The sequence below is a fragment of the Corythoichthys intestinalis genome, chromosome 14, assembly GCF_030265065.1.
Source record: "Corythoichthys intestinalis isolate RoL2023-P3 chromosome 14, ASM3026506v1, whole genome shotgun sequence".
Classification (NCBI taxonomy): Eukaryota; Metazoa; Chordata; class Actinopteri; order Syngnathiformes; family Syngnathidae; genus Corythoichthys; species Corythoichthys intestinalis.
In genome coordinates, this window is record NC_080408.1 from 33,961,461 (window position 1) to 33,977,231 (window position 15,771).

Sequence of the window (15,771 nt, forward strand, 5' to 3'; positions counted from 1 at the left end):
TTTAGATGAACACAAAGCCGATATCCTGGCTGGAATTGAAGAAAGACGCACACAAAGCTCTTCTTCAACAGCTCTTCCATCGTCCATCGACTTGTTTTGAAGCGACGGGTGTTTCGTTTGGAGATTACGTTCAAGCTTGTTTGGCACCATGGCGCTGTTGGATAGCTGCTTGTGTCGCATTGAAGAACTGCTCTGATTTCTAGCCATCGGCCACCTTGCTGTCCTCGACAATGTGTTGGAATAAAACACAGGGGGAGAATTGACGGTCGTCACATATGGATAAACTAGAAAGAACACTGTCGTTTATATCGACATTTGACGAGTATAATCCAATGACGTACAGTAGACGTGCTGGGGTCCACATTTTCGCGGACAGCAAGGTGGCTAGAAATCCGAGCAGTTCTTGAACGCAACACGAGAAATCCCTCATTTGCACACAACCGAAACCTTCTACCTAGTCCTTCCTTTCTTCTGAAAAAAACAAAAAAACAAAAGTGCGATATTGGATCATTTCTCGCGGCGCACCTGACAATCTCTCACGGCACAGTAGTGTGCTACGGCACACCGGTTGAAAAACACTGATCTAATTAATTACTATTCTCATCTTTGCAACGCTGTTACCATTACTGAGGATGTAAAGGCCTACGTTACTATACGCTACTACTTTTGAATGACGTGAGAAATGTCTGAAAGACAAGGAGAAAGCAGGGCGGGCGTGGGGAGGAGGAAAGGGAGTTGTGACGTCGTTGCAAATGCAATGCTAGGTGGCACCAATAATACCTGACTGCAGCCAACACTGACAGCCTACAAACTACGCCCACACGATGCTACGGTAAATATCACATGTATCTAGAACTAGATGGTAAACGGTGTTATACTTGTATAGCGCTTTTCCACCTTTCAAGGCCCTCAAAGTGCTTTACACTATGTGAAATGACTGACTCGGCGGCGTTAGTAAACAGCCGCCATCTTAAAGTAGTAGACTTCTCAGGAAGGCTCTGTTGTAGCAAACCTTCCTAGCGAACATAAGTACAGTGGTACCTATACATAAGAAGTTAATTCGTTCCAAGACCTTGTTTGGAAGTCGAAATGGTCATATGTCGAGCAGGATTTCCCCATAAGAATACATTATGATAATTCCATTAATTCGTTCCACAGCCCGAAAACCTACTCTAAATCTGTTAAAAATTCCAGATTGTTTGTTACATGTTACATGTTTTAGTTCCCCCTGGTGGCGAGTTGCAATTTATTGTTTTTCTGATCAGGCATATTTTGGCTACCTAAAGAAAGCTAAGACCAACGTTCTCATAGAAAGAAAATAAAAAGGCAATGCATTGATGAAGAGAAAGTTTTGGTCTGATTAATTCGGGACGGGCATCATTATTGTTCTACCCGGACTATCTGCAAAGGTATCTGTTCTTCCTATCACACCAGCCCAGCGCGATTTTAAGAAATCCTTAATAAATACTGCTGTTACTATGTCAAAATGCAAATTACAAAGAGCAAAACAAATACATTATAAATAAAAATCGGAATAAAAATATAATAATGCGTGATAATAATAATTTATGTCAGTCTTGCGGGAAAACAATGAAATTGCGACGCTGTCATGAATCGTCGTATTTCGAGCATTTCGTCGGATGTAGAAACAAATGGCGTATCAAATTTTACGTCGAATGTCGAAAAGATCTTGTGTCGAAGCGATCGTATGTCGAGGTACCACTGTAACTTTTTATGTAAAATACTCCTAATTCGGCAGATCTTGACTTGAATCTATCTTTAAATGATGCAACAGTTTTAAAACTTTCATATGTCGAAAGTAGACAGAAGGGACCTAATGCAATAACGGGAGCAATTTTAACAACTTTAACGGTTGATTCACAACATAAAATGACTTCCAAACATTGCAAAGGTTACAATCTAGCAATATCCGTAATACCTGTTTCTAGTTAAGTTTAGGGTAAAGAATTGGTCTAGGGCCTACTCTACCAAAAACCCTTTGAACTTTACACAGTGTGACCTATGGGTTTTGTTTTTGGGAATGAAAAAAAAAACAGTTAAATGTATATAAACATATTTTATGTGAAGACGTTATAGAATGGATCATATATTAACATGTAAAACATGAAAAGAAAAACCAGTTACTTTGCCAAGTAACATACTGTAATTTCTCTTACATTCAGGTAACTGAGTTACTCAATTATTCTTTGGAAGATGTAATTTGTAACTGTAATTAATTACTTTTATAAATGAAGATTAACAACTTTGTAAACCATCATAATTATCTTCATTTTCGACCTCGAATTAAGTATTTTAAGTTTAGCTGTTTTTGTAAAGAAAAAAAACATCGCTAATTCGTTTTTGCGCGATGTAAACACCTCATCTATCATCAGTTAACTTTTCCGTTCCAATAGCGCCTTATAATAATATATATATATAATGCCTTATCATAGCGCCTGGTAGCAGGCAAGGTGCCATGGGGTGACCATGTTATCAACAACAACAAAAAACTTTTCAACATATACAGTGGGGCAAATAATTATTTAGTCAACCACTAATTGTGCAAGTTCTCCCACTTCAAAACATTAGCGAGGCCTGCAATTGTCAACATGGGTAAACCTCAACCATGAGAGACAGAATGTGGGGAAAAAAAACAGAAAATCACATTGTTTGATTTTCAAAAAATGTATTTGCAAATCATGGTGGAAAATAAGTATTTGGTCAATACCAAAAGTTCATCTCAATACATTTTTATGTACCCTTTGTTGGCAATAACGGAGGCCAAACGTTTTCTGTAACTCTTCACAAGCTTTTCACACACTGCTGCTGGTATTTTGGCCCATTCCTCCATGCAGATCTCCTCTAGAGCAGTGACGTTTTGGGGCCTGTCGTTGGGCAACACGAACTTTCAACTCCCTCCACAGATTTTCTATGGGGTTGAGATCTGGAGACTGGCTAGGCCACTCCAGGACCTTGAAATGCTTCATACGAAGCCACTCCTGTGTTGCCCTGGCTGTGTGTTTGGGATCATTGCCATGCTGAAAGACCCAGCCACGTCTAGTCTTCAATGCCCTTGCTGATGGAAGGAGATTTTCACTCAAAATCTCTCGATACATGGCCCCATTCATTCTTTCCTTTACACAGATCAGTTGACCTGGTCCCTTTGCAGAAAAACAGCCCCAAAGCATGATGTTTCCACCCCCATGCTTCACAGTGGGTATTGTGTTCTTCGGATGCAATTCAGTATACTTTCTGCTCCAAACACGTGAACCTGTGTTTCTACCAAAAGGTTCTATTTTGGTTTCATCTGACTATAACATATTCTCCCAATCGTCTTCTGGATCATCCAAATGCTCTCTAGCGAACCGCAGACGGGCCTGGACGTGTACTTTCTTCAGCAGGGGGACACGTCTGGCAGTGCAGGATTTGAGTCCCTGGTGGCGCATTGTGTTACCGATAGTAGCCTTTGTTACTGTGGTCCCAGCTCTCTGTAGGTCATTCACTAGGTCACCCCGTGTGGTTGTGGGATTTTTGCTCACCGTTCTTGTTATCATTTTGACGCCTCGGGGTGAGATCTTGCATGGAGCCCCATATCGAGGGAGATTATCAGTGGTCTTGTATGTCTTCCATTTTCTAATAATTGCTCCCACAGTTGATTTCTTTACACCAAGCGTTTTACCTATTGCAGATTCAGTCTTCCCAGCCTGGTGCAGGTTTGTAATTTTGTCTCTGGTGTCCTTCGACAGCTCTTTGGTCTTGGCCATAGTGGAGTTTGGAGTGTGACTGACTGAGTTGTGGACAGGTGTCTTTTATACCGATAATGAGTTAAAACAGGTGCCATTAACACAGGTAACGAGTGGAACCTCGTTAGACCTCGTTAGAAGAAGTTAAACCTTTTAGACAGCCAGAAATATTGCTTGTTTGTAGGTGACCAAACAGTTATTTTCCACTCTAATTTGGAAATAAATTCTTTAAAAATCAAACAATGTGATTTTCTGTTTTTTTTCCCCATATTCTGTCTCTCATGGTTGAGGTTTACCCATGTTGACAATTACAGGCCTCTCTAATCTTTTCAAGTAGGAGAACTTGCACAATCGGTGTTTGACTAAATACTTATTTGCCCCACTGTATATCTCCAACACCAAGGCGTGCTGCAGCACCCTCAGCACCCCACTTCCCACACCACTGCATAAGGCTAACAGGGTGCTGAAGTGAAGTTAAATTTTTTTGAGCGTGAAGTTTATTTTTCTCCATCTGATTGGTGCTATAAAGGATGCATCGGACAACATTTGCACAAACACATTACATCTTTACAGCTTGCCATTGTTGTTCATGGTGCTGCTCAATCTTAGATGAAATATCAGTTCAATTTAGTTGACTCGGTTTAGAATACCAGCCCTTGAAGCAATTCACATTTTAGGAACCAATTGTTCACCATCTCTAAGCTGTCAGCTGCTACGTGATCCAATTTTTGGGGAGGTTTTGCTGACTCACTGCTTGGGACATAGAAGTGTGCAACCAAACCCATACAAATACCAGTGAATTCGTAATATATAGTTCTGGATCAACCTATGTGCCAAGATGACATGGTTACCATTAAGTCTTTAAATTTAACCATGCTTCACAGACAAGTTCATGTCAATGAATATATCTGATACACTGTAGTTCCAAAGCGAAACACTGCTTCAATTTCTACTGCTGTAAATGTCCTTGAGTGGAGCTCATTTGAGTGTGTGGCAAGGTTCATTTGTTTTTGGAGCCACTCAACAGCTTTTCAAGGCCTTTGTATGTTTCCGAAGCAAAATAAGTAAGTTAGGATTCACTGTTTATTCTTCACAACTTCTCCTTCCTCTAAGCAGAAGAAGTCATTAGATGCATGCCAAATTAAATCGCTGGCACGGGGTTCAAAATCCCGTTTGTCAACTTTGACCCCTAATTGAGTTTTAACGCAAATTGGCCAAACTGTGGGAAGAAACACACTTGACACACAATAGTAGAGGAGTAAGAGAGGGAGGATGCTAATACTGGAGAGAACTAGGCTGCCCTCTTGTGTATTTTTTGAGAACTGCATATTGAAATACAGACTGATAATGCAATGCTGATCCTGTGCAAAATAGTTTTGTTTTATCAAACATTTAATTAATAGTTGTGTTGCCATTCTTTGTCAAAGTTATGATCAGTTTTACACAATACTAATAACTCTGGCCATCATGTTTGCAGACTGCCTTTTTTGAAAATCAAATCAACTTGGTGATTGTACACCCATGCAAATAAGGGCAGTCATGGTATTTTCCATCACCTGTTGAGATTTACATTCTTGGTTAATGGTCAGGAAGGTGAGCATGGTGGGGAAAAAATGTGTTTTTTGTGATATACTGTGATGCGAGGAGGATGACAGTGATAAACATCATTATGATGTCAATAGAATTAAGTCATTCATAATTGCCGTGAAGAGATACATCAGATTCAAAGCTTTTTCTTTGTTTTGATCTAGTCTGAATCAAAGAATGTCATAAAATGACAAACGTATGTATCAAAAAATAAATTCTCATGATTTTTTTTACGAGTAATTTCCATTGTAACGGTGATTTAGATGTCAATTATGTTACTATCACCAGTTTTGAGCCCATCAACCCAAAGCACACATGGGTCAAGAGGTGAGGTGATGCTAAATCACTTTCGAAGCTTTCTTGTCTCTTAGGTGTGGCAGACAATGAAGGCTACCCCCCTCACACACACAACAGCACTTTGCATACAGATTTTCATACCTTCCATTCTTGTTGGGAAGGCGAATTTGGATTTGCGAAGTCACCTCATCTCCCTCATTTCCAAGCAATCATAATCACATCACTGTTCTGACGGGCTGCAGTCTACCTTACTTTGTCTTACTTTATTTCTAAAGAGATGGCCATAAAGTGATTTTTTTGTACATTTACTTATCAGGCATTTACCATTCACAGCCATTTCCTGCAGCCATGTGGAAAACGACAAGAAGGATTTCACTGTCTGTAAGTGTTGTTTTGCAAGGCATATTCATTTTCAAAGAAGGGTAAAATGGAGTGTTTGTGGGTTCATTCACGTAATAGCCAATAATAACTACAATTATCAGATGAGTGGGCAAGTAATTGATCGCCATGCTCTTTTCAAGGGTAGATTATGTTGCTGTCTTAAGGACCCATTGGAGAATGTTGACACTTGGAGCGAATCGGTTGACAATGTCCTCACTTGTAAAAGTGAGTACCTTACTTGAGTCTCGTCAAGTCACACATGTTGTTGTGGATACACTTACTCTGTGTTCCATATTGCCTTTGCTCTCCAGCTGGTCAGTCAGCTTTTCGAGAATTCTTGCAGTCAGAGCACAGTGAGGAGAACATCCTCTTTTGGCTTGCATGTGAGGAGTACAAACAAATTAAGAATGTACCAGAAATGATCTCTTCTGCCAACAGAATATACAGCGAGTTTGTCCAAACAGAAGCACCCAAACAGGTACAGGCGGACATTTACAAGAATGATGTATTGAGAATTGGGAGGGAAAAAAATACTGCTTTGAAATGCTTCGCCCCCATGGTTTCATTTCAGATCAACATTGATTGTGGTACCAGGGAAAATATAACAAAGAACATCTCCCAGCCCACGTTGACTTCGTTCGACTCCGCACAGAAACTCATCTACTCTCTGATGGCAAGAGATTGCTACCCACGATTCCTCAAGTCTGACGTCTATCAAGCACTCCTGAGGAAAACGGACTGTAGGTGACTCTACAATGCCAGCAGACTCCCCAAAATTCAAAATCTACTCTAGCAGGCTAGTAGCACTAAAGTGTGATTTCACTGTGGATATCTGGATTCTACCCAGCAATGCAGTTCAACAAATGTTGATGTTCTCTACCTGTTTGATTCAATAGACACATCTTGAGTAAGGTTTCAGCTTTTGCTTTTATTTATGAATGTAAGAAAAGTATTTGAAGAAACTTTGAGCTTTCTGCTACACAATCAAAAGAACTGTATAATGTTTCCTATTAGGGGAGACCGGGGCAAGTTGTCACACGGGTAAGTTGTTGCAAAGCAATTACAGTATCTTCTCTTCAAGAGGCCCGACTAAAGAGTGGAATATATAGTTTTCTTTGCATAGTCAGGTCTCAATGAAACGTGTAAGAAGAAAATAATGCACTGTAGATTGAAATTACCACAATTAACCTTTTCAAAGTTCCAAGGTAAACCATATTAACTCCACTTTTTTTTTTAATATGGTTTGATCAGATGAAAATCTTAGCAGTTATACATGTGGAATTGTGAGAGCAGATTTTAATGCATCCAGTCATACCTACAGTGGGGCAAATAAGTATTTAGTCAACCACTAATTGTGCGAGTTCTCCCACTTGAAAATATTGGAGAGGCCTTTAATTGTCAACATGGGTAAACCTCAACCATGAGAGACAGAATGTGGAAAAAAAAAAGAAAATCACATTGTTTGATTTTTAAAGAATTTATTTGCAAATCATGGTAGAAAAAAAAGTATTTGGTCAATAACAAAAGTTCATCTCAATACTTTGTTATGTACCCTTTGTTGGCAAGAACGGAGGCCAAACATTTTCTGTAACTCTTCAGAAGCTTTTCACACACTGTTTCTGGTATTTTGGCCCATTCCTCCACACAGATCTCCTCTAGAGCAGTGATGTTTAGGGGCTGTCGTTGGGCAACCCGGACTTTCAACTCCCTCCACAGATTTTCTATGGGGTTGAGATCTGGAGACTGGCTAGGCCACTCCAGGACCTTGAAAACCTTCTTACGAAGCCACTCCTTTGTTGCCCTGGCTGTGTGTTTGGGATCACTGTCATGCTGAAAGACCCAGCCAAGTCTCATCTTCAATGCCCTTGCTGATGGAAGGAGATTTTCACTCAAAATCTCTTGATACATGGCCCCATTCATTCTTTCCTTTACACAGATCAGTCGTCCTGGTCCCTTTGCAGAAAAACAACCCCGAAGCATGATGTTTCCACCCCCATGCTTCACAGTGGGTATGGTGTTCTTCGGATGCAATTCAGTATTCTTTCTCCTCCAAACACGAGAACCTGTGTTTCTACCAAAAAGTTCTATTTTGGTTTCATCTGACCATAACATTCTGTCAGTCCTCGTCTGGATCATCCAAATGCTCTCTGGCGAACTGCAGACGGGCCTGGACATGTACTGGCTTCAGCAGGGGGACACGTCTGGCAGAGCAGGATTTGAGTCCCTTTCGGCGCATTGTGTTACTGGTAGTAGCCTTCGTTACTGTGGTCCCAGCTCTCTGTAGGTCATTCACTAGGTCCCCCCACGTGGTTCTGGGATTTTTGCTCACCGTTCTTGTTATCATTTTGACGCCACGGGGTGAGATCTTGCAAGGAGGCCCAGATCGAGGGAGATTATCAGTGGTCTTGTATGTTTTCCATTTTCTAATAATTGCTCCCACAGTTGATTTCTTTAATTAGTCTTTAGATTTTCTTTAGTTAGACCTCTTTGACAGCAAGAAATCTTGCTTGTTTGTAGGTGACCAAACACTTATTTTCCACTCTAATTTGAAAATAAATTCTTTAATTGTCTCTCATGGTTGAGGTTTACCCATGTTGACAATTACACGCCTCTCTAATCTTTTCAAGTAGGAAAACTTGTACAATTGGTGGTTGACTAAATACTTATTTGCCCTGCTGTAACTCACTTCAGATTTACCCTATTTTTCGGACTATAAATCGCACCTGAGTATAAGTCGCACCACCCATAAAATGCCCAATGAAGAGGAAAAAAACATATATAAGTCGCACCGGAGTATAAATTGCTTTGGGGGGAAATTTACTTGATAAAATCCAACAAATAGAGCAGATATGTCATCTTGAAAGGCAATTTAAAATAAAATACAATAGAGAACAACATGCTGAATAAGTGTACAGTATGATAATGTTACATGATGCATGAACAAAGAAATGTGAACGTGGCCGGTATATTAACGTAACATAGCTATTAACAGTTATTCAGATAACTATAGCATAAAGAACATGCTAACAAGTTTACCAAACCATCAGTGTCACTCCAAAACACCAAAATAACATGTGAAATGATATAATAATGTGTTAATAATTTCACACATAAGTCGCGCCAGAGTATAAGTCGCATCTCCAGCCAAACTATGAAAAAAAACTGCGACTTATGGGCCAAAAAATACGGTAAGCGCAAGACAAGATGTAGCCAATATTTCTTTAAAAGATGTTGATTTATTCACTACATCATTTTATTTAAAAATATTTTAGTTGCAGCCTATAAAGACATTTTTTCAGATAATCATATACATTAATCATAATTGTTGTCTTTTTTGTTTGTTTGTTTAGTTGTGCTTGTGGACAAAATCAGTATGTTTTAGCTGAAGGAAGGCTGCGTTTTTATTTGTTTTTTATAGCCCAAGAAGTTTTTCAGTTATATTTATTTATTTCGACAAATGTTGAGTGGTCTTAAGACAAATGCTTATTTTTGCATTCCTGAATAGTTAAGAGATTATAAACAAGTTTGTATTTATTGTGTGTGTTAATATCATTTAAATGATGCTCGAATATTGCAATTTAAATTTGATAATAAAATCCAGATATTTTTTCTGGAAGTTTTGAAAAATGTTTCTTTAGTAGGTTTTGAAAACAAAGGTTTGAATCGAACAATGTATCACCTGAACCAACATACATGAAAGTTGATATAATTTAATACTGATTTATTTTGCATTGATCATTTATTCTATCAACTAATTAGGTTCATATTCGTGAGAAATCTATCCCTGACCCCCGTCCACCCAATCTGTTTGATCTTATTAATGTCCGTCCCCAGTAGAAAGTGTACACGCAGGTTATGCTGTTATATCGTCCCTACCAATGTTGAGACCAAACCTACGCCATTGGTTTAGTTGCTGTACGCTTTTGGTATGACTGGCGTCACATTTGTCACAAAATGGCTGCGCTCACAATCCTTGTCATTTTCTGTGTAAATATTTTACAGTGTTTACCAATCAATTGTCTTTGGTTCACTTTAAAGTAAAAAACAAAAAGAGCTACACTATAATAATTTTGTCCTTGTTTTTTTATTTGCAAAAACTAATTTAACATCTAATCCTGCATAGTGTGACAATTTACCCATTGGTTGGGCAACTTGCCACGTGGTGACAATCTCTACAACAAGGGTGTCCTAACCGCTCTTCAAGGGCTACTGTGGGTCCTGGTTTTTGTTCCTACCGATTGAGCACAGATAGTTTAACCATACGTGGGATTTAAGGGGCGCCAGACCCCCCGGTGTCATTGCATGTAATTGACTTTTCTATATATGATTTTAAAATTAATAGTTTTCCAGTGAAATATTGAATAAATAAAAATTGTAAAGCAATAAAACAAACAACAAAAATGAATGAAATGAACAAAAAAGATATTTTTATAATGAGTCAAAGTTATTTTTCGAACAGATAATGTGACTAGACACCTTAGGCTAATTGTACAACAGAGCCACCACTAGTGTCTTGCCACTGTAGTTACCCCCGTCAAAAATGGTATCCCCTGGCCACGGGAGCGCACACACACACAAATTAGTTTTGAGTTATATCGACATAAACAATTAATTGAAGCTAGAAAATAACCACAGTTATAGAATTACAGTAATAACAGTTATAGGTCATCCTACGAGTAAAACAGTAAGACATTGCCTTTTTTTACGTTCAGTACACTATTTTTTTATGGATAGGCCATGTTTTAAACCCTCGTAGATAACTAAATCACCAAAACATCGTAGATAACTAAATCACCAAAACATGGAAATCAAGCAAATCAGTGCAGGGCAGTGGCTCCGCCCAGGGGATACAATTTTTGACGGGGGCAACTACATTGGCAAGACACCGGCAGGCGTACCATATTCAATGGGTGACGATCTTGGCGAAAAGTATCGCTGTCCTAAGCAGCCTGCCACAAAAGTCAACAGCCCGATGTGGAATAGTTTGGGGACCCCTGTTCTACAAGCTTTAAAAATGACATGAATACAAGATATATAGACATATATTTATATATACAGTTCTTGTAATTTTGGTTTTTCATCTTATATATATTTTTTAAATGACCTGTAGTTTTCAAGGAATTTTATGGGAAATGCAACACCAATGACTAACCCTTATGTGAAAGACAATTACTAGAAGTACTTAAGTACGCAAATGGAGAATTTTGTAGACCTATAATAATAATGGGAGAAAATAATGACTTTTTAAAAAAAAAATTTTAACAGCGCTTACCAGCAGTTTTGTGATGTCAGTATAAACAGAATAAGGCACAGGTCCATGTGAAAATGGGTATTAATAACATGGAAGGGTGGGCAAACTGGAATACTTACATGTGATTTGCTAAAATATTACTGTCATTGATAGAAGTTCTGCCTGCACTAATTATGCTTTTCTCTACTATTACACATCAGAAATTGAATGTTTTTTTTTTCAATTTATTAAACAATATTTTTCTGTTGGGATGCATATAATAAAGATGCTGTTTTCCCTTTTAAAATAGTGCAAAACTTGTGACAATATGACCCGGTCTTCCTTACTGCAGTGGAATAAGGCCACCAAAATAATGTTTTAGGAATTTTTGCAATGTACGTACTTTGACACCACCACAAACTGCAACTACAACACTAAAAGATTAAATCAAGGCTTATCAGTTAAATTGAAAGCTGAATATTAATGATGTATAGCTACAATCTTCAGATCTGGTGCATTACATACGGTACCTAAGATCGGGGTATGGCCCTTTCTAAATATATTAAATATCAAAAATGTCTTCTGTCGTTGCTGCAGACAACAGAGTTCTCTAAACAAACAAGTAGTAATAGGTTGCATAACAAGGAAGCATTTTACTTCCAGTTCTATATTGTAATTAAATTCAAACATAGGAAAGAGAGCTGTTTTTAATGGCCGTTCAGTTCACTTGCTTGTTCTTGATGATTCTTATGACAAAATGATGGACACATTTGCTGTGCTGGCACTGTTTTTATTTCATAGTCTTCGACATGGTACTTTAATGGAACCATTCTGTACGGCTCAGATGCTTAGGAAGAACAAGTTTGACAATCTTTTAGTGAGCAAAAGCAGTCAAGTTATATTCTTTTATCAGTATTTGTGTGTAGGATGTCACCATGTTCTTTCTCTACAGGATTGCTACACATTTCTCACGCTATTATCTCGCAATTATCCAGGATTCACTCACAGCGTGCGGACTTTTAGTGGATGAACTTGTCACTGCCTCCTCTGATAATGAATTCTCTGCAACAATTAATCTGTTTGGGGGAAAAAGCACATCTTGGAAGAGCACCTCTCGGAGCAATAATCACAATGATGAAAACAGAACATGGTCAGGCAGGGTAAAACTGAAACTTACTGATGAGCAGCAAAACAAAATTTTAGATTGCCGAGTAACAGCCACAATTAATGGAGGAAGAGGAATAAATACTCTTACATAAGAGGTTTTTATCACAGCAACTTCACGTGTGCATTCCACCCCTTACTGACGTCTATCGTTTGTTAACAATCTAACATACACTGACCACAGTGCAAAACATTGAAATAGATGACGTATATAATTGAAAAAAAAAAAAAAAAAGAAAAAAAATCTATTAGCTAAACTAGATTAAGTCCTTACAATCAGTACAATCATTCTTGAGGATTAATATCACACTAGTAAATCATCTCAACACTCTTACTGTGCATTGGATCCATGTATACTTTTAGTTTAGAGTCGGCCAATTTATTGAGGTGCTGATTCGTACAAATTTTTGGAGGGGATACACCGTATTCTCCAGACTATAGATCACTCTGGAGTATAAATCAAAGTAGTCGAAAAATGTGTCAGATAAATAAAAAAACATAGAGAAGTCACTCAAACTACAGGCTTGCCCCAAAATAACTTGTCCCAAATTGGGATAGGTGTACAGTGCCTTGCAAAAGTATTCGGCCCCCTTGAATCTTGCAACCTTTCGCCACATTTCAGGCTTCAAACATAAAGATATGAAATTTAATTTTTTTGTCAAGAATCAACAACAAGTGGGACACAATTGTGAAGTGGAACAACATTTATTGGATAATTTAAACTTTTTTAACAAATAAAAAACTGAAAAGTGGGGCGCGCAATATTATTCGGCCCCTTTACTTTCAGTGCAGCAAACTCACTCCAGAAGTTCAGTGAGGATCTCTGAATGATCCAATGTTGTCCTAAATGACCGATGATGATAAATAGAATCCACCTGTGTGTAATCAAGTCTCCGTATAAATGCACCTGCTCTGTGATAGTCTCAGGGTTCTGTTTAAAGTGCAGAGAGCATTATGAAAACCAAGGAACACACCAGGTAGGTCCGAGATACTGTTGTGGAGAAGTTTGAAGCCGGATTTGGATACAAAAAGATTTCCCAAGCTTTAAACATCTCAAGGAACACTGTGCAAGCCATCATATTGAAATGGAAGGAGCATCAGACCACTGCAAATCTACCAAGACCCGGCCGTCCTTCCAAACTTTCTTTTCAAACAAGGAGAAAACTGATCAGAGATGCAGCCAAGAGGCCCATGATCACTCTGGATGAACTGCAGAGATCTACAGCTGAGGTGGGAGAGTCTGTCCATAGGACAACAATCAGTCGTACACTGCACAAATCTGGCCTTTATGGAAGAGTGGCAAGAAGAAAGCCATTCCTCAAAGATATCCATAAAAAGTCTCGTTTAAAGTTTGCCACAAGCCACCTGGGAGACACACCAAACATGTGGAAGAAGGTGCTCTGGTCAGATGAAACCAAAATTGAACTTTTTGGCCACAATGCAAAACGATATGTTTGGCGTAAAAGCAACACAGCTCATCACCCTGAACACACCATCCCCACTGTCAAACATGGTGGTGGAAGCATCATGGTTTGGGTCTGCTTTTCTTCAGCAGGGACAGGGAAGATGGTTAAAATTGACGGGAAGATGGATGCAGCCAAATACAGGAACATTCTGGAAGAAAACCTGTTGGTATCTGCACATGACCTGATTGGGACGGAGATTTATCTTCCAACAGGACAATGATCCAAAACATAAAGCCAAATCTACAATGGAATGGTTAAAAAATAAATGTATCCAGGTGTTAGAATGGCCAAGTCAAAGTCCAGACCTAAATCCAATCGAGAATCTGTGGAAAGAGCTGAAGACTGCTGTTCACAAACACTCTCCATCCAACCTCACTGAGCTCGAGCTGTTTTGCAAGGAAGAATGGGCAAGAATGTCAGTCTCTCGATGTGCAAAACTGATAGAAACGTTGCATGGTGAGGTAAATATTGAGATTACTGCTCTGATTGATTCAGGGGCGGACGATTGTTTTGTAGACCGGAGTGTTGTTGAAGCACTTAAATGTCCATTAATAAGGCTCGCTAGGCCCAAAAGGGTTTTAGATCTCGATGGGCGACCCCTGGCGGACGTGACGTTTATTACGCCACCACTCAAAACTAAGCTGTCAGGGAATCATTTTGAGGTCCGTAGTTTTCTGGTTATGCCATGTAAATCGGACCCAGTTGTGCTGGGGCTCTCCTGGTTAAAGGTGCATAACCCTAATATTGACTGGACCAAAACACAAATCGTAACATGGAGTACATTTTGTTATGCGCACTGCTTGCGTTCTGCATGTTTACTCCACAACTCAAGCGCAGACGGCCACCGAGCCGGTTAATTTGGTGAACGTTCCTGTCGAATATCATGACCTCCAACAAGTTTTTAGCGAAGAGCGTGCCAAGACGCTACCACCACACTGTCCTTACGACTGTGCAATTGAATTGTTGCCTAACGCTCCGCTGCCTAGCTCTAGATTGTACCAAGTCTCTAAACCAGAGCAGGAGGCAATGAGGGAATACATCTCCTCTTCCTTGGCTGCTGGCCTCATTCGTCCTTCGTCTTCCCCTTTGGGGGCGGGGTTTTTCTTCGTCGGCAAAAAAGATGGGGGTCTTAGGCCGTGCATCGACTACCGGGGTCTCAACGAGATTACTATTAAAAACAAATACCCGCTGCCGTTGCTAGATTCTGCTTTCACCCCATGAAAAGCAGCCACCATATTCACAAAATTAGATTTGCGCAGTGCTTACCACTTGGTCAGGATTCGTGAGGGTGATGAGTGGAAAACCGCTTTTAAAACCCAGCTCGGGCATTTTGAGTACCTTGTCATGCCTTTCGGTCTCACAAACGTAGCTGCCGTATTCCAGTCTCTCGTAAATGATGTATTGCGTGACATGTTAAACGTTTTTTGTTTTGTATATTTGGATGACATTTTAATTTTCACAAGAAACGAGCAGGAACATCGCCAACATGTCTGCATGGTTCTACAAAGACAGATTATTTGTCAAAGCCGAGAAGTGCGAGTTTCACCGTGGGTCGATACAGTTTCTGGGTTTTATTGTGGAAAAAGGAAAGCTCAGGCCTGATCCTGCTAAGATCCAGGCAGTGGCAGAGTGGCCGACTCCCACGTCACGTAAGCATTTACAAAGGTTTCTCGGGCTCGCAAACTTTTACAGACGTTTTATTCGCAATTACAGTATGAGGGCCGAGCCACTCACTAGACTGACTTCTAACAAACGGCCGTTTGCATGGTCTTCTGCGGCAGAGGCTGCATTTGTAGGCTTAAAACGGGAATTTACAAGTTCGCCTGTCCTAGTCCACGCTGATTCTGCTCTTCCTTTTGTGGTCGAGGTTGACGCATCGAGTTCCGGAGTGGGGGCCATCCTT

The 15,771-nt window shown here is 39.6% G+C and overlaps 1 protein-coding gene across 3 annotated transcripts; it reads left to right on the forward strand.

The window, feature by feature from the left end:
* Positions 1-1,344: 1,344 nt before the first annotated feature.
* On the forward strand, positions 1,345-15,771 carry LOC130930088 (regulator of G-protein signaling 21-like). 3 transcript variants are annotated; one of them, XM_057857804.1, is made up of 5 exons: positions 1,345-1,409; positions 5,944-6,008; positions 6,149-6,233; positions 6,320-6,486; positions 6,580-7,287. In XM_057857804.1, the coding sequence occupies exons 2-5, from the start codon at positions 5,976-5,978 to the stop codon at positions 6,754-6,756; spliced, it is 462 nt and encodes a 153-aa protein (XP_057713787.1). In that variant the 5' UTR covers positions 1,345-1,409; positions 5,944-5,975; the 3' UTR covers positions 6,757-7,287. The 3 variants fall into 3 exon arrangements, with proteins under 3 accessions (XP_057713787.1, XP_057713788.1, XP_057713786.1); XM_057857805.1 differs by lacking the exon at positions 1,345-1,409 and adding an exon at positions 15,736-15,771 and having other exon boundaries at positions 5,874-6,008; positions 6,580-6,748; XM_057857803.1 differs by lacking the exon at positions 1,345-1,409 and having other exon boundaries at positions 5,874-6,008.